Genomic DNA, 20715 nt, shown 5'->3' with positions numbered 1-20715 from the left:
CAAGACTGCCAAGAGAAGTATCAATAACCTCAGAAATACAGATGATACCACTTTAATGGCAGAAAGTGAAGAGGAACTAAAGAGTCTCTTGATGAGGGTGAAAGAATAGAATGAAAAAGTTGGCTTAAAACTCAACATTCAAAAAACTAAGATCATGACATCCGGTCCCATCACTTCATGGCAAATAGATGGGCGAACCAATGGAGACAGTTACAGACTTTATTTTCTTGGGCTCAAAAATCACTGCGGACAGTGACTGCAGCCATGAAATTAAAAAACACTTGTGTCTTAGAAGGTATGACAACAAACCTAGACAGTATATTAAAAACTAGAGACATCACTTTGCCAACAAAAGTCCATATAGTCAAATCTATGGATTATCCAGTAGTCACGTATGGATATGAGAGTTGGACCATAAAGAAGGCTGAGCACGGAAGAACTGACACTTTTGAACTGTGATATTGGCGAAGACTCTTGAGTGTCCCTTGGACTGCAAGGAGATCCAACCAGTCCATCCTAAAGGAAATCAGTCCTGAATATTCATTGGAAGGACTGATGTTGCAGCTGAAACTCCGATACTTTGGCCACCTGATGTGAAGAGTTGACTCATTAAAAAGGACCCTGATGCTGAAGAAGATTAAATGCAAGAGGAGAAGGGGGTGACAGAGGATGAGATGGTTGGATGGCATCAGTGACTCAATGGACATGAATTTGAACAAACTCCTGGAGATGATAAAGGACAGGGAAACCTGGCGTGCTGCAGTCCATGGGGTCACAAAGGGTCAGGCACAACTTAGTGACTGAACATCAACACCACCAGGAGATGTGAAGGACAGAGGAGCCTGGCATGCTACAGTTCATGGGGGTCACAAAGAGTCGGACATGACTGAACAACAACAAATGCATATCACTCAGGGTGGCTTTGTCTCTGGTCAAACAACAAATGAGGAAAAGAGAGAGGGAGAGATGCAGGTTCGGTCCCTGGGGTCAGGAAGATCCCCTAGAGAAGGGCATGGCAGCCCACTCCAGTATTCTTGCCTGGAGAATCCCATGGACAGACAGGAGTCTGGCGGGCTACAGTCCATCAGGGTCGCAAAGACTCGGACATGACTGAAGTGACTTAGCTTGCACGCACTTATGGAGTTTATAGGCCAATTTCCTAGAATACGGTCGATCCTCACAATCTGTCAAAGTGTAAAGCCCTCTGTATATAGGCATTCCTTTGGGCTACACTCCCCACATACACACACACACTCACACATATACACTCACACACACACACATCATTCACACACACAGCAGGGACTAGGTAAGCCTGCTTCATTTTCTTCTCAAGCAAGTGTCACATCCAAATGATTTATTTCAAAATATCAATTCGGTTATCCTATCCCTTCACACTCATGACCTTTGAATGCACACTAAAAAGGTTCTAACTGAATAGCTCTTGGGCAAAACTCCCTAAGAGGCCATAACTGAACTAGGAAAGAAGACTGTCTCCTAATGTTTGCATTTGGCAATAAAATCCTTCTGCTTATACATAAAATAGTTAATGCTAGTAACTGTCTCTACCATGTTCTTCATAAATAAACAACAGAATAAATGAGTTGAGAGACATAACTGTTGCCAATACTGCAATTATACAGCTGCACATTTTATCCTGCATTCCTCATTATTATTCACACATGAATCCCTTCCAAAAACCTTAAAAGTACACAGGGAGAAAGTCTAACAATGCTTTCCTTGGTTTACTTTTCATTGGTTTGTGCATATTAACCTTTTAAATTCATATACAATTTGCCAACAGTTTTCACAAATTCTGCAAAATCAATGTCATGAATACACAATAAAACATCTAGTCTTTTTACATAATAAAAAGATGCAAGGGTATTATTGCTTTCTGGTTGATTTTTCTCACTACATCTTTGCGTGGCTTTGTTAATCAAGGATACAATTTCCCTCTAAAACACTTCACTGCTCCTTAGATGTCTTTTCTCACCGGCTACTGCAGTTATTGGCACGGCTTTAAATTTCACAGAAACATCTGCAAATGCTCCTCCTGTCCTTGTCACATTGATAATGGGTCCAACATGATTTTCTGCTACTCGAACAACTGGTGCTGAGAGCTGAAGAGTTCCAAAGGCATCATCATTGGCAATGATAATTAACTGAGCAATAGCTTCTACCTTAGGCCCCAGGCGTGGAGAGTTTGGAACTGAAAGACAGAAGAAAAACTAATATATCAAAATTCTAAGAACTCGTCAGAAGTCATCAAGAAGCCTCAGCCAATATATAGGATGGATAAACAACAGAGTCCTACTGTATAACAGAGAGAACTATGATCAATATCCTGTAATAAACCAGAATGGAAAAGAATATGAAAAAGAATGTATGTGTGGTGTATGTGTGTATATATATATGTGTGTGTATATATATATATATATCACTTTGCTATACAGCAGTAATAAATAGAACATGTAAATCCACTATACTTCAATAAAAAGAATTTTTTTAAATGAAGTCGCAGCAAGATCCATGAGCCAAATGGGATTATCATTTTGTGTTTTCTACTATTTATATCCAAAATATTTATCGATTACTATGTACCACCATGCATTTAGATGTTGGGGATACAAAAATGAACACAAAAGTTCCTACTTTCCTGTAACTTCTAGGGTGATTTTTACTATAGCAAAGGAATAATTACCCTACAAGGATTATTTTAATAAGTATTAGAAATTTCTCAAAAGAAAAAATGATTAGAGGTAATTAATCATCACTTCACAAAATATTACAACAGATAGCGATGAAACTTACAGAATTATGCTCTTCCAATTAGTTACCAGCATGCTATAAATTTTTTTAAAGCCACTACAGTTAGAAAATTGAGCAGGAAAGTCATTTAGTTCCTTGTCCTCAAAGAGGAGCTGAATATCATCACACTCCAATTCAATTACTACCTCTCTTCGAGCTTAACTGTCCTTCCCCACAAACTTATTCTCCCTGCACCATCTCAATTAATAGTCATGCAATTACAGAGTCAGCTTCAACACTATCTCAAAGCTGGTATAAAAAGAGTGTGCTTACTTATGCTTTTCCTGCTATACTTCTAAGCCTACCTTTAAGACTCTCGTCTCCCTTGCCACTGATTTTAGGGAGAACAAAACTACCTTTGAAGGCATTTAAGACCCCCCAAAAACTCTCCCTGACTTACTTCCTAGATGCAATTCTGACTTAACATCCTTGCCAAAACAATTTTTATGAACACAAAAGAAGCATCAGCAAGCTCACATTACAAGTAAACAATTTTGAGTTCATATTTAGAACACCTCCAACAATGGTGGTATTTGAAAGCATGTGACAATGTATAAAATTTTTCAGACAATGTATTTTCAGACAATGTAATCTAAAACAAGTAAGGACACCATTTAATTTCAATGATACAGTCCCAGATCACACTAAATTATACAGTTAAAATCCCAAACTGTAAATTGATATAATTAAATATAATATAAACACATTGGGCAAAAATAGCAGTAACCCAGAGTTGCAGCAGCAGATGACATTTGAGGAGTGTCCACTATTTGACAGGCATTGTTCCAATCACTTTCCTTGCATCCAGTAATTTAATTCCCATACCATCTCTACGTGGTGGGTAACACTGTCCATGTCTTATGGATAAGGAATCAGAGGTGCAAAAAGGATGAGGTAGTCAGCTAAGGCATTAGACTAGAACCTGCTGGACACATTTTAGAGACATCATGTAAGGGTTTGTCCAAACTTCAGCTCCTTATCTGCAATTCCTCAGCAAACCAGGTAGATAACCTTCCTCCATTCACAGCTGCTCATCTTGCCCTCTGCCAGTTCATCCCCACTCCTCTCACACTGCCTCCTGAAAGTGTGTGATTCCACTCAGAGCAGAGGACAGAGATCTTATCAGGTCCCGCACTGATTCTACCTATTAAAATTGAGACCATATCACATAGATTTGCACTGAATTATTCTTTTTCTTCATTTTTAATGACATTTTCTGTTTCCTTTCTAATGCACTCAATTGTTCTTTAGCTGTTTCACTTCACAGCTTATGCTGAGTCTGAATTTCCCCAAGTATGCTGCATGGTTCCAGGAACATATCCAGCATAAACAAACACACGTTGACTGTTTCTCCCAACCCATAGCACAGTGATATCCTGCATATAGCACTTTATTAATAACTGTTCACATTTATTGAATGCTTACTATATGCCAGAACCTATATTCATTTTCGCATGTATTATCATATTTAATCTCCATAATAAGTCTATACTATGGATAAGGAAACTTGGGCTTTAAAAGTTTATGGGCAACAATTTATTACAATACACTTGGACCTAAGTTATCTGACACCAGCACCCACAGCCCCTAACTAGCCACTGCTACATGCCATCCTTCTCCCCGGTTTTACTCCTATCTCACTTAATAAACTGCAGTTCCTTGAAAAGTGGGCTATACCATAAAATTCTTGTGGTCAGTCATTCAGTCATATCCAACTCTTTGTGATCCCAGAGACTGTAACCCACCAGGCTCCTCTGTCCATGGAATTTTTCATGCAAGAATATTGGAGTGGGTTGCCATTTCCTCCTCCAGGGGATCTTCCTGACCCAGGGCATCTCCTGGGTCTCCTGCATTGGCAGGTGGATTCTTTACCACTGCACCACCTGGAAAGCCCCTTTATAATTCTTACTAAGACTACTTGCTGAGTTTTATTTTGATGTATTGCTATGGTAACTGACGCTAAACCATGCTAAGAAAACAAGGGATAGGTTACCGTGTGGGAATTTTAACCATGACTGTAACCTAAAAATTTAATGATAGCAGTTACCCTAAAAAAGTAAATTTCCTTTTACAACCGTGGACTACAATTACAATGTGGGCAAGAATGGTGCTCACTACACAATGTGTCAGTAAAGTGACAAAATATACTTGTAAGAAACCTTAATCTATATGGTAGAACGCAGTCAACATGTAGATCTTAACTCTTTCGACTATTTAATTCCAATTTTAAGATAGTTTTATTATATTTTAAAAGATATCTACTTAATACCATATTTACAAATGTTATCCTAAAACTGACATTAAATTGATATTAAATTAATATCACCAATCATCCTTCCTTTTCTTACTGTCTTATTCCGGGAAATCTAGATTCTTTATATAAATACCCCTATCTAAAGTTATAGGTCTTCAGAGAGAGATGTGACTAACGAACAAGCTACAGTGAGCCCCCAGCTCAGGCCAGCTCTCTGCTAGCAGCCCCCCACTCCCTACAAAGCTACTGAGCCACTACCCCAGGGGGAGAGGCTGCTCTGTCCAAACAGAAGCTGTGGAACCAGATCCTCTGGCCAACACAGGTCATCACTCACTCCTCATTCCTCATTCTTATCCCCAACCAGGGCCTTCATCTCAACTCTCAGGATGACCCCCAAATTTCCAGGTCTTCTCACTGCTACACGGCCCTTTCCTCCTGCAATGGCCAGATCCACCGTCTCTTTGTATTGCTTCCCACCGATACAAAGAGACTGTTGGTTAAGGAACCATCCAGGGTGGATCAAGGTGAAAGAGACTCAGGATCTTACTGTCCTTGGAACCCCCAGATTGATTTCAGAAGGCTTCAGAAGCTACAACATCCAGTACAATAGTATTAGAGGTCAGTCATACCAGATTCCATAAACAGTTCTAAAAATTTAGTCTGGGACTATAACAGAGTTTTAAAACACAACAGCACAGTTTCACATCCCACTTCCATTTGCCTTATAAACTTTTTTAAGAGGATGCTTGTAAAATCAGAGCTTACTATTTTTACAGAATATTTTACTATACCAAATTCTTAATTTGTCTCAGAATTCTTACCTCTAATAATAAAAACAACACACTAATGGTTACTTACTTGGGCGATTCTGTACTTTCTCTGTTAAAGTAGAGTTGAGTAGCTCAACAAACAAAGACTCCGACCTTTCTGGCTCATCATCGTCCAAGACTGAAACAGTTATTGTTGCCTCACTCTGATTGGCTCTAAAAATAGCAAATCCAGAAGCTGGTATATAGTCTTTCCCTTGAGTTGCTCTGGCTAAATTAGGGGGAAAATGAGGCGGTTTTTCCGTATCATCCAGTGTTGCATATGTGACTTTAACTTTTCCCAAGAGGCCTTTTAACCTTATTATTGACAACGTGACGTTCTGGGTTGCTTCCTCCACTTTCATAGGTCTATTTCTTTCAGAAAAGATGAAGACCCCGTAAGGATCATCACTAGCCAAAACTATTAATGTGGCATTAGAATGAACACCCAGAGAGCCACTGGAGACGCTGAGGATGGTCACAGAGAATGCTTTATCCAGCTCTGGATCTTCATCAGGCAGTATTTCCACTGTGATGTTGGCACTCTTCTGTCCAAGCTCAAAGGTGACATTGCCAGAGGTGAAGGCCAGATCGCCATCAGGGTCAGAGTCTATGCTCCAAAGCAAAGTCACTCGAGACAGGGCCCCATGACTTCTCATAATCTTTAAAATATTGAATATTAAAATATGTTAAAACAGGCATTAAACCCACCGACTTAGAGGTGTGGATATACAGAACAACAGGATATTAATTTGTAATTTTATTTTAAATAAGCTGTTCTGAAGAACATGAGATTCTTGAAGGCAATGCACTACATATCTTTGAAGACCCTCAGGGAGTTCCCACTTAAAAAATGATTGTTATATGAAATGACAGATTGAAGGAACATGTTTATCTTCTAACTAAACTGCAGCTGTATCATTTCTGCAACTACAACATATACCAGTAATAAAGCAAATGTAATTAACAGTGTATTATACTGCACATTCATGAAAATGTTTTCATTTCCTGCAAAGAGGGTATACACTTTATTGTAAGGAATAGATGACTGATAATTTTTCTGAACAGTTAGCCATAAAACTCATTTTTTTAAAACAGATTATATTTAACTTCAATATAATATGAAAACAAAAATTCACCAAAAAGTATACTCAACCCAAGGCTATATAAGATACATTTAAGAAGCAAGAGATGCTTTTGTCAAGAGTATGTTAAAAAGAATGAAAAATCTTCTTTAAAAAAAATCACTTCAAGTTATTGTATTGTTAGTTGCTCAGCCGTGTCTGACTCTGCAACTTCATGGACTGTAGCCTGCCAGGCTCCTCTGTCCATGGAATTCCCCAGGCAAGAATACTGAAGTGGGTTGCCATTTCCTTCTCCAGGAGATTTTCCCGACCCAGGGATCAAACCTGGGTCTCCTGCATTGCAGGCAGATTTTGTACCGTCTGAGCCACCAGACGGTACAAGCCCTACTTCAAGTCAAGTCCCAACTAAACATAATTTTTATACTTAAAATAAGAATGCTGACTCAATTAGAAACAGGAATTTTTATTAAAAAAGTTTTAATAAACTTGATGCTTTCCCTGAATCCTTTTTTTTTCTTTCTTGAGTAATTAGTTATCCTTTCTAAAGCTGTTTAATTTATGCCACAACAGTTTACTGCAGATCTGCCATAAGAATACAGAAAATATATATTCTGAGTGATCTTTCTTCATCCTTTGAATAAAATCTGAGGACACTGAGCAAGCTTCTGGCTCCTCTAAATTATCTAACAATAGAAGCCTACTTAATTCCTACTGGATGAATGTACAGTAGAAACACAAATACATACATACACACACACATCCCCCACATAGAGATGTTATTATTGCTATTCACAAATGTTTTGCATTTTCTTTCCTTCTGGGAAAGATACAAGCCAGGATGACATTTCTCTACCCAGTTACTTTCGCGTTGTCATGAGACATGCTTTGACCAAAGAAGCTAAATGGAAATGCTGTGAATGACCTCCAGAGAGAAGCTGAAGAGCCAGCGTGCAGTTTCCCCCAACCACGCTTCCCCAGTCAGTGGAGACAGAAGTATCTATTGAGTTATAGCCTTTGCAACCCTCAGTCCTAAGTGATTGATGACAGCCAACTTCAGATGGGGCATAAAACATGAGTGAAAAACAGATCTTTGTGGTAATAAGTCGATTAGAATTTGGAGATGTTTGTTGCCACAGCTTATCTGAATTAAGATAAAAATCTATATTTTTATATTAATAGATATTCCTTAAAGAGTCAGGAATCCTCAGAATCATAATGTATGCAAAATGAAATACAAAGACAAAAGACAAATCACTGTTTAATTATCAATTTGAATTGTCGGTGCCACTAGATTCATTCCCCTCCACTTACACAGAAAAAATTAACATAAAGTATACCTTAATAATACAATAAAACAGTGTTTAAAAAAAAAAAAAACAGAAAATGTCTAGGACTGGAGGGAAGAATGTACTCACATTGAATGTAACAGTGCTGTATCCATCTTCTGGTTCAGTTCCGCTGACAAAGAGTGACTCAGGGCTAAATTCAAATACACCATGAGCATGGTCAGAGGCTGCAATTGTCACTAGAATTTGGGAAGCCACTCCTAGACTGGCTGCATGAATAAGTTCCAACAAACAGAAGAAAATGTTAATCAGTAATTTACAAACCAAAGGGAAAAGCAAGGAACAACTTTTTGAAAAGGGTTGTACCATTCACTGAGGATGTTCTAATTTGCTTTAGAAAGAAAGGCAGACACAAATGGCTGCCACAATATTCGTGCTTTTCTGACCTTCCTCTGTTTGGGCTCCAACGTGACATACAAAGTGCTGCATAAGCACTTGAAGATGAATAAGGAAAACTTGTTTTTCTTTTTCTTCTCTATGAAAGAGAACATTCTTCCACACAGAGCATAGGAGGAAAGTCTCTCACGACCTTTGCTGACCTTGGAAGAACAGGAGCCAAAATAACTCCTACCTTTATAAAACAGTAGTTTTCCTACGATTTTCCCCAACCTGACTGCACAGATTCTTGTTTCCAAATGTGCAGTAATTCTATGCCTATTTTCATCATATTACGATATTATAGATCTCTCTCTTCTGGTCTCAAAGAGTCCAGTACTATAACTAAAAAGATGCTAAAATCTAAATAAATAAGTACTTTTTTCCTAGGAAGTATGTTTGGCTTTTATGCTGATTAAATATGTGGTCAAGACAATAAGGAATCCAAAAATTAGGACAGTAATTAAATACAGAAGTTATAGGAGACATTGACAGAAGTCAGGAATGAGAGGGGTGTTAACAACTTCTGAAACTAAAATTATAAAACCTGACACTGTGAAAAAGGAATGTTTTGAGCATAAACGGAATCTTTCTGAGGGTGAGAAAGAGTCCCCCCTAAAGAAAAACAAATAGTCTATGTATTGTCTCTTTATATGAAAAAATATTTGAGGTAAAAAAGCTGAACCATATTTATATATACATCTAATTCAAAAGGCATCCTCTTTTCAATATTTCCTTCAATAAATTGGCAATTTATTCTCCCCATTTATTTTCTTAATTTCTCTTTCCCATGTGTTTGATTAAATGCAACATATAATGACTCATATGTTGTCGTAAAGAAAATCAGTATGACACATTTTACATGAAAATATAAATATTCTATTTATCTCTTTTTTAGGTATTCAAAGCTATGTAAAAGCTTTTTCAATAATCACTTTTGTAAATGGTACCAAGGAAAATTTCTGTTATAATTAGAATCAGGGAACTGAGTCACATTAGGTTCACAAAGAGAGGAGGAGAGTCTGAGTTGCAGAGGCAGACAGGACTTGATTCTGACTTGATCACTTTCCAGCTGACTTATAACAGCATGGAGTAAATAATACTTGATAAAGTTGTGCTGCTTAATGAGACAAACTATATAAAGGACCTGCATATAGCGGGTATCGAGAAATGGTTAGTATTGTTGTCTCTAAAAAGAAAAGTTAAAATGTAGACTAGTAAAGGGCCTTGGAATAACTGCTTACCACGTCTGTGATTAGCTGGAAGGAAGAACTCCATGTCCCCATCACCACTACCACTGCCATCAACCCTAAAGAGTTCAGTCACTTCACAAGGAGAAACACAGAGTCACGACCCACACAACATACATTGACACAATGAGAAAATTGAGAGTGCTTAAAACATATCCAGCAAAGAGGAAAATACAGTAATACTAGACATGCATTCTTTCAAATAAAACAGATTAGGTGGTAATGGTATAACATTAGTCAAGCTACCAAGTTATAAAACTTTCATTCATAGCTTCAGAAAAATATTCCACATAGGTTGCAACTGGTATTTCCTATTTCCACCAATTTAACTAGCTTTACTTTTAAATTTTCACTTTACAGCAGTGTAAATTGTTTTCATCGTTCATATAAATATTTTTTTCTTTTTTTTTCCCTTTATTTATTTATTTTTTTTTCCAGTGGGTTTTGTCATATTGGGTTTTGTTCATATAAATATTTTTAAATATTTGTGTGTATGTATCAGCCTATACTTAGTCCTATAAACCTGTGACAGTCACCATCCCACTTACAACACTATGTGTATTAGTCACTCAGTCATGTCTGACTTGTTGCAATCCCATGGAGTATAGCCCACCAGGCTCCTCTGTCCATTGGATTCTCCAGATAACAGGACTGGAGTGGATAGCCATTCCCTTCTCCAGGGATAAAACCTGGGTCTCCTACGTTGCAGGCAGATTCTTTACTATCTGAGCCACCAGAAAAGCCCACTTACAATAACTAATTCAAAAATTGGGGAAATGCATCTAACATTCCCCTTTAGCCACACACTTAAGTTCTCACATTTCGGCACCCAGACAAGTGGTCTAGAAACCTCGGCTTCAGTCCTGGCTGTGACAGACACCAGCTGTAAAACCTTCAGCCAGTCACAAAAGCCCTTGGCACCTCACTTTTCTCACCTATAAAAGGTGCCTGCTGCCTTTTATACAGAACTGCAGTAAAGACCAAATAAATGATATTGTAGAAAATGAGGGACCTTGGCAATATATGAAGACTGTAAGAAAGGAAAAGTGGTTCTAACTTTATTTCCACTACATCTCAGAAGCCAACCATTATTTTACCAAGTATTTGCAAACAAAGAAGGCAGGAAGGGCAGCGGTGGAAAAGGAAGAAGAAGAGCAAGACGACATCCACACCTATGTGCTTCTACCATATCCTTGATTGACATGTGAGGCTAAGGTCTGCCCTGCTCTTCCGGGCTTCCCCTCCCCGGGACTGGGATATACCAGACATGAGAACTGATGACACCCAAAACCTGAAACAGCCTTAGAGACAAAATGGATTTCAGGGAATATCCAGTGCATGGCTGTGCTTCCATATTAACCACAGGTTACAAGGAAGAGGGGCAAAATTTAATCCCAATGTACCCCAACTAGCATAGGACACCTACTCTGGTGGCTGTCATATGTAGAAGGGTCTTACTGGCAAAACAGTGTGGAATAAGGATTTCTCCTTTGATCCCCCAAAAGCTTAGTTCTACAAGCTAAATCACCTCTTAGGCAGCCCAGCTATGACTCAAGGAATGGAGGCCTGCATCTAGGTTCCTCTACCTCCAATCCCCACTCAGGGCGGGCTGGGAGGATCAGATTCTCTGCCAGTACAGCTGACTTAGGAAAGTGCAAGACTGGTTTTCAAATGAGTTCTCGTGCCCAATAATACATACCGATGTATATTCTAGCGATATAGAAGGAAGCTCCTCTATAAAATCACAAGTAAACACTATGATCACAAATATAATTTCTAAAGAAAATCTGATGTTCCTTAACAATCAATATTAGGTAAGGCTCACTAACATTTTCTCTATTACCCAAGTAGTTTTCGCAATAAGTAATACAAAGAGCAACTTTTCAAATACTTTACAGTGACTTCTGATTAACAAAGTCCTTTCATGAAAATAATGATCTGGAAATGGGAGGACTTGTCTCTTTGCTTGAGACAAGCAAAGCTGGTCCTGTTACATGACACCAGTCCAGCAGGGTGTCCAGCTTGCTTTTACTGTTCTATGTAGCCAACCAAGCTGTGATGCTGTTTAATCATTTCCCTGACCTGTCCTCTCTGGTTTCACCTGGGCTTTGGGAGAACAGGGAAGGCAAACATGGGAAAATTCTGTCATACTTCCCCAAAGTCTCACTAATACTAAAAGACAATCTTAGTATTTCTGTCCTACCCGATTTCTCCCCCTTGGATGGCTTATTCAGTACTATGACTTTCTTCATCAAAACATAAAAATAATAACAAGATAATAATACCAGCTTTTGTAAGGGAAGAGACTGATCTGATGAATACCAACTCTCAAATTCTTACACTTACAAAGATAATATGGTACACATCTCATGTGTTCTATAAACCCCCAGCAGCACCTGCTAATCAAACAGAGTGATGCTTCTGCAAAGAAATATATATAGTTAATCTATCTGGGATAAATAAAGACTGTAAGCAGCCTCTCTTCAATACAGAGGTGTTTTGCCATAAAATGGATTTTTGACTCCAAAAGTCTGTGATAAATCAGAGTTTTCAGCATATTAGAACTGAGAATATTGTTAACCTGCTTTATTGATAATCACTTCATAATAGGTTTCCCAAAGGGATTAATTTTGACCTATTCTACAACTGGATATAGCTAAAGGAGCTACTGTGAAAACTGAAATAAGGAAGAAGAAGGAGAGATGATTTTAGGGGCACCACTATAAATGATAACTATAATTTGGTGATTCAGTATAATTAAATTATTTCACTATAAAAGCACATCTACTTTAGGAAAAGACCAAAGGGTAATGAAAGAGGGAAAACCAGCACAATAGGTTAATTCAAAAGAAACTTATTTACTTAATCCACTATCATAGTGAGTGGACAAGTAAACTTTTGATATTTTTGAGTCACCATTCTTACCTCCTCCTTCCAAGTTTAACAACTCAACTTTAAAGGATTTCTCCAATTCAGGAATAGAATTATCAGTGATATTTACAGAAATGTATTTAAATCTTTTTCCTGGTTGAAATTCTAAGGTGCCAGCAACACTCTGAAATATAAATAAAAGATTTGTTCATTAGATTATAATTATTTTGTGTATGAATGTAAAAGATGAGAATGTTTACTATGTCCCAGATTGTTACAAATACTGAAACAGATGCAGATAAATATAAAATTGAAAACATTTAAGTGGCTATGAACAGTGATTAATATAAATTCTAAATAATAAATACTCTCAAACTAAATAAAGTAGATGGATTTTTATTTCTCTTACTTGCTTATTCATCAAAAAACTATTAAGGCAAATAAGAAATCTGTATAGGTGACATCCACAAATTCCTAAACAATTAATTCAATGAGATATATGAAATTCCTTTGACTAAGTATACTGAGAACTATTCGGATTACATCACTGAATAATTTAAATGCTACGGTATAATAATAATAATGGCATTTTCCCTAGCAATAATAAATACTGATCCATTGGGCATTAATTATTCTTTAATTATACTCTCAAATGAAATTCATAATATAGATTTCCCATCAGAAAAGTTCATAACTAAGAGAAAAATAAAGAGTTACTTGAAGTCTTAGGGTCCTTTTTTCTCCCATTACCTAATATAAGCATTTTCCTCTCAAGTCATGAGAATAAATTTTAAAGATGTTTAAATTTTTCTACGGTTAGGTTTTGTGGACAACTCTATTTCATCCTGTGGAACAATTAATGATCTTAAAACTAAACTGAGGAACCCAAGTACCAATTCACTTAATCACTCATTTATTAATTTTTTTTCAATATCTTCAAACACATAGCATGTGCATGACACCACTTAGGATGTTTAGGACTCAAAATTAGTCAAGACATATCTCTATCTCCATAAAAATATTCCAGAAAGAGTGTTAAGCACAGGATAGAAAACAGCAACTATAAAAGACATATCATAGGCTCAAGGAAAAAAAGTACCTTTGCCTAGTGTCCAGTTATCAGAGGAGTAATTCTACAAGTCTTAACAACAGAAATAACATCTGACTGTCTTAGGAAACCATAATATTTAACCCTAGCAATATCTTACACAATTGGCCACTCCCTCACTTTCTGGTATTCCATGATATCACACTTTCTGTTTTTCCTACCTTTTTGGCTCATCCTTGTGTTCTTTGCAATTTTAACATTCTCCTAGGACCTGAAAAAGCTATTCTTCATCAGATTCTCCCTAGACTCTATCTCTAGACAAGGTTATACCATATTCTAAGCTTTTAATGTTATGTATATGTTTCCAACTCCCAAATTTCTACTGGCAGACCTATACTTTGCAGACACTGTTTTTTGGGGTTTTTGTTTTTTGTTTTTTTACAAATTAACAGTGTGTGGCAACCCTGCACAGAACAAGTTTATTTGGGACCATTTTTTCCAATAGTGTTTGCTCACTTGTCTCTGTGTCACATTCTGGTAATTTTTGCCATAGTTAAAATTTTGTCATAATTGTTATATTTGCTATTGTGATCTGTGATCTTTGATGTTACTGTTATAGTTGTTTGGAGGCATAGGGAAAGACATCCATAGAAAATAGCTAACTTAATACATGTCACATGTGCTCTGACTGCTCCACTGACAAGCCATTACCCCATCTTGCTCCCTCTCCTGGGGCCTCCTATTTTCTTAGATACAACAATATTGAAATTAGGCTAATAAGTAACCCTACAATGACTTTTACGTGCTCAAGTGACAGGAAGAGTCACATGTCTCTCACTTTAAATCAAAGGTTAGAAATGATTATTAAGCTTAATGAGAAAGGCATGTCAAAAGCTGAGATAGGCCAAAACCCATACCCATTCAGCCAGACAGGTAGCTAAGTTTTAAATGCAAAGGAAAAGTTCTTGAAGGAAACCAAAAGTGCTACTCCAGTGAACACATAAATGATAAGAAAACAAAACAGCCTACTGATGCATATGGAGAAAGTTTAGATAGCAGTGGTCTAGATAGAAGATCAAACGAGTCACAACATTCTCTTAAACCAATAATCCACAATCTTAAACCCTAATCCACAAAAGGCCCTGCTGCTGCTGCTGCTAAGTCGCTTCAGTCGTGTCCGACTCTGTGCGACCCCATAGACGGCAGCCCAACCAGGCTCCGCTGTCCCTGGGATTCTCCAGGCAAGAACACTGGAGTGGGTTGCCATTTCCTTTTCCAGTGCATGAAAGTGAAAAGGGAAAGTGAAGTCGCTCAGTCGTGTCCAACTCTTAGTGACCCCAGGGACTGCAGCCCACCAGGCTCCTCCATCCATGGGATTTTCCAGGCAAGAGTACTGGAGTGGGGTGCCATTGCCTTCTCCGACAAAAGGCCCTAACTCTCTTCAATTCCATAAAAGCTGAGGGAGGTGAGAAAGCTGCAGAAAAAAGGTCTGAAGCTATCAGAGGTTAGCTCATAAGGTTGACAGAAAGATGCCAACTCCACAACACAGAAGTACAAGGTGAAACGGCAAGTACTGATGCAGAAGCTGCAGCAAGTTATCCAGGAGATCTCGCTAAGATAATTAATGAAGGTGGCTAAACTAAAGACTCTTTCAATGTAAATAAAACAACCTTATATTGGAAGAACACACCATCGAGGAACTTCAAAACTAGAAAGAAGTCAACGGCAAGATTCAAAGCTTCAAAAGACAGACTAATTTTCTTACTAAGGGCTAATGCAGCTGGTAACTTTAAGTTGAAGCAAATGCCCATTTACCATTCCAAAAACCCGAGGGCTCTTAAGAATGATGCTAAACCTACTATACCTGTGCTCTATAAATGGAACACTAAAGCCGAGATGACAGCACATCTGTTAACAACACAATTTACTAAATATTTAAGTCTACTGTGGAGAGCTACCTCTCAGAAAAAAAAAAATCCCTTTCAAAATATCACTGCTAACTGACAAGGGATCTGATCATCCAGGAGTTCTAACGGAGATGTACAAGATTCGTATTGTTTTCATGCCTGCTAACACAACATTCGTTCAGCAGCTCATAGCCTGAAAATTCTCAAAAAGGTCTCCAAAGGTACTAACTTTCTGACAGTCACGGAGGATAAGAACATATTTTTTCATTTTGTTTTAGTTATTAAAGAAAATGATAATCCAACTGGAGATTGAATATGGTCATATATGTCAAATCCACAACTAACAGCATACTCAATGGAGGAAAGCAGAAAGCATTTCCTCTAAGATAAGAAACAAGACAAGGATGCCTACTCTCACCCCTTTTATTCAACAAATAATTTTAGAATTTGTCTGAAACACAGAAGACCTCAAATAGCCAAAACAATCTTGAGAAGGACAGAGCCGAAGAAATCACACTCCCTGACGTCAGACTACACCAGAAGGCTACAGCAATCAAAACAGTACGGTACTAGCGCAAAAACAGACACAAAACCAATGAAAGCAAAAGTAAACAAGTCGAAACTAATAAAACCTCAAGGCTTTTGCACAGCAAGGAAAGCTATCCACAGAATGAAAATACAACCTATCAAATAAGAGATTTTTTTTCCAAATAATATGACAAGTAAGGGATTAATATCCAACATATATATACAATTCAGACAACTCAACATTTAAAAAATCAACTCAATTAAAAAATGGGCTAAATAACAGAACAGATGTTTTTCTAAAGAGGAATATAGATGGACAAGCACATGACAAGATGCTCAGCATCGCCAATCACCAGAGAAATGCAAATCAAAACTACAATGAGATATCACCTCACACCCGTCAGAATGGCTGACATCAAAAACAGCACAAATAACAAATGTTGTCAAGGATGTGAAGAAAAGGGAATGCTCATACACTACTGGTGGGAATGTAAATTGGTACAACCACAGTGGAAAACAGTATGGAGGTTTCTCAAAAAACTAAAAATAGAACTGTCATACAATCCAGCAATTATACTCCTGGATATATGTCCAGGATATATATTCACTGGATATAAATTCACTAAAGAATATAAATTTATTATTTTGAGGAGACAGCTATATTTCCATGTTCATTGAAGCATTATTCACAGTAGCCAAGATATACAACCTAAATGTCTGTCAGCAGATGAATAAAGAAAATTATATAGATAGATAAATACACTGATGGACAGACAGAAAGAACAGAATATTATTCAGCCTTAAGAAAAGAAGGGGTCTTCCCTGGTGGTCCAGGGATTAAGAATCCACCTTCCAGGGAGGGGGGGTGGGTTCCATCTCTGGTTGGGGAACTAAGATCCCACATGCCAAATGGCACAGACAAGAAAAAAGAAGTAAATTCTGTCGTATACAACAGGGATGAACCTGGAGAACATTATGCTAGGTAAAATAAGGAGACACAGAAAGACAAATACTTCATGATCTCACTAGTACATGGAATCTAAAATAGTCAAACTCACAGAAGCAGAGACCAGACTAGAACAGTGCTTGCCAGGATCTGAGGGAAGGGGAAAATAAGGAGATGTTTACCAAAGGATACTTCCAAAGTTTCAGTAATGCAAGGTGAATAAGTTCTGGTGCAGTACTATACTACACACCTGAAATCTGCTAAGAGGGTAGATCTTAAACTTCCTGAAAGAAAGTGAGAAAGGAGGGAAGGAAGGAAGGGAAAGGAAACATTATCTATGTGAAGTGATGGATATGTTAATTAGCTTGACGGCAGTAATTATTTCACACAGTATATGTATATCAAAATATTAAATTGTAAATCTTAAATATATATAATTTTATTTGTCAACTATACCTCAATCAAGTTAAAAAAAATAGCTTTTAAAAGAACATCAGTATAAGACTGAAGTGTTTCTTTAAGAGAATGCAGAGAAGACAATAATACTAAGCTGAGTCGAGATACCCTATGGAAGGTATTTCATACCAAACTAGCTAAAGATGAAATAAATGTTAGGGCAAGAGAAATATAACTTGCCCAATAAAACAAGTCAGAAAACTTTGCCAACTGCAATACAGCCAAAATTAATTGAATTCACTTAGCGAAGTTTTCTGGAATTGGGGAGAAAAAGCATGCACAAATTACTGAAGACTACACCCTTGTACAGGTCTTATTAGGAATAAAAGGAAAATCAAGATAACTAATATTAAATTTAAAGGAAAAGATTCTTTGGAAAGACAAAAGTTGAAGGATATAAAATACTTCCTGAGAAGTATAGCCAAGAAGAAATTATGAGCATTCACTTAATATGAGTAGCGGTGACAATAAGGCTACATAACAGTTATTCAGGGTTACTTATATATGTGCCACATACAGTATGTGACACTTAAAACTGCCATTAATCCTCAGGGTGACCTGCCCAACAGGTATTATCTCTCTCTTACCAATAAGGAAACTGAGGTCAGGAAAGATTGACTCTCCGTTAAGGCCACACATTTAGAAGCTCAGTTTAAACCCAGTTTCCAAACTGGTTTTCTTTTTTTGCCAGTACCACACTGGTTCTCACTTGGAGAAAAACATTAAAATTGAAATGACATAGACATATAATTTCTTTACAATTTTGATTGTGTTCGACAGACACAGACAAGGGGATTGAAAATGTCTACAAAACATAATTTTTAAATACATACGATTAAAACCTAGAAGATCAAAATAATATGATGAAGACTATGACAGATAAAAGGGACAAGAGAAATCAACAGGATAGCTATTTAAGTGTCAAACTTTGGGGGACAGAAATACTTTAAATTCACATAAATTTAAAGGCTTCACATAAATCTCAAACCATCAATGCTTCCTTTCCTTGTTTAATAAGTTGCATGTACAGTGCCAAGCCCCTTGCAATCCTAGAAGGGGACTGTGTATGTTCTACAAGTGTATGGACTGCTTCAAAAGGATTAAGGGATTTTACCTGGTAGTCTTCAGGACTGAATGCTGTCAGTGACACTGTTCTATATTCTGCTATAACCCTCCCCAGGAGCCCTTGTGCACGGACGACCAACAACCTAACTTCTCCATCTTCCTCCCGCACGGTGACGTGGGGAACACTGCGTGCAGGTAGGGTCATTGGGTCCTCAGGCTGCGGAGGCGGCCCAGTGCAGAACTGTAGCAAGCCTGGCAGATACAAAGAGAAATGGCATATTTGCCCCAGTTATCTGTGGAAGAATTTCATATGCACTTAAAACTACCTTACACAATTATTTTGATCACCAGGATAAAATTCAGAGGGCTCTCCTTTAGAAAAGACCTCAGTGACGATTTGATTAACATGCTTTTGACACAGAATATGGTAGGAAGTTTTCAGGATATTAAAAACTAAAATGACAATTTTCCTTGTCTCTACCTAAAGAAAACTTTTTTTAAAGGAAACGTCAATAAAAAGAACAGTGATGGAGTTTTACAATATATATTATCATATATTTACTCATATTTGTCTCTAGAATTCATCCTTAAACATATAGCAAAACAAAATTAATGGCACCCCAAAGGACTCGCAATTCATTTTTTTGAAAATTTAAGTATGAAAATGAGTTGAAGAACTTCCCAGGTTTCCTACACAGACTTTTTTTATTGGATGCTTTCCTGCAAAAGAAATACTACTATTCACTGCAGAAAACAGTCTCAACTTATTATAACAGACATCTGTTATTGTTGCCCAACTAAGAAAAGTATCCCTTTTCAGCATATGACAAGAAGAAATTAATATAAACAGACAGTGATAACTCTACTTTTTTGAAGTCTAATAAAACATAAATTACAATGTACTTCAACCAGGTGTTAACATATCACAGTAGGATAATTTTTAAAACTAAAACTTTTGATAGCCATGAATAAAAATACTTTTATTTCCATTTAAAATAATCCTGCATATACTTTATAAAATATATTCTTTAACTTTAGAAACTGGTTCTTTTATTTCATAAACACCATCCCTCAAAATGGCAGCTTAGAAGTTCAAGAGCTTAGAAGGTTAGAGATCCAAAGAAGGTCTACTTCAATCATTTTGCAAAAGTCCCTTAAACTCTTAATAAGAACAAGTATACCCAGAGGAGGGAAGACTATCCTTGCACAAGGGCGTGGTTACCATATGGATGATCACTAGCTTTGATGGTGATATCCGTTGTTTCCTTTTCAGGGTCTATGCTTGCACCACTGGTGGGAGTCGAACCTATTTTCCCATCTCCAGGAATCGCAGAAACCAAGGTCACACGGAAATACTCATTAAGCTCAGGAATATCATCATCAAGGACATAAATATTCAGGACCTTTAAACACAAAAATCCAGAGGCAATAAGCAATGACAAGTAGAATAAGCAAGCAGAAAGTATTTACCACTCACCAGAAGAAAATAAAGCAGCCAACTGAAGTTATTTCCTAACATGAGAGATTTCTACAAAAACTTAAACATTAAAACACAGAGTGAGAGAGAGAAATATCTGAGAAATTAATTCTTTAATCAATAATGGGTACTGAACAGTAATATTTTCTGTATAAAAATATCCTAGTAATGTATTAATATCATAGCATATGTGATATAGTGATATACCCATATCATGTATTCCTATACCAAAGAGAGCAGGATTACCAACCTCAGGGTATAGAATTCCTACTTAAGGAAATGCACATTATCTGTTAGGATGTGGTAGGATTGTAGGAAAGGACAATATGTCTAGTTACTGCCTAAGGAAAGTCTGACATACCTAGAGGCAGCATGCTAGAAAACAGATTTACAACAGACCCTAGAAGTCTGGCATACACAAACTGCCCAAAAAACATTTGGAAAAGAAACAGCAATAATTCAGCCATGCTCTGCAAAACCTAAGTCAAAA

General features: G+C 37.2%; 1 protein-coding gene across 1 annotated transcript in view; it reads right to left on the bottom strand.

The window, feature by feature from the left end:
• The window catches only part of ADGRV1 (adhesion G protein-coupled receptor V1), a 540993-nt gene that overhangs the window by 430345 nt on the left and 89933 nt on the right, over positions 1-20715 (bottom strand). The window contains exons 23-29 of the mRNA XM_043913586.1: positions 19971-20151; positions 18798-19000; positions 12853-12982; positions 9922-10002; positions 8372-8511; positions 5924-6533; positions 1997-2212 (exon numbers count right to left, since the gene is read on the bottom strand). Of these exons, the coding sequence (XP_043769521.1) occupies positions 1997-2212; positions 5924-6533; positions 8372-8511; positions 9922-10002; positions 12853-12982; positions 18798-19000; positions 19971-20151 (1561 nt within the window). The remainder of the gene's footprint in view (positions 1-1996; positions 2213-5923; positions 6534-8371; positions 8512-9921; positions 10003-12852; positions 12983-18797; positions 19001-19970; positions 20152-20715) is intronic.

The sequence above is a fragment of the Cervus elaphus genome, chromosome 9 (genome assembly GCF_910594005.1).
Source record: "Cervus elaphus chromosome 9, mCerEla1.1, whole genome shotgun sequence".
Lineage (NCBI taxonomy): Eukaryota > Metazoa > Chordata > Mammalia > Artiodactyla > Cervidae > Cervus > Cervus elaphus.
Note: the sequence above shows the minus strand (reverse complement) of the source record. Positions and strands in the feature narration are given on the sequence as shown.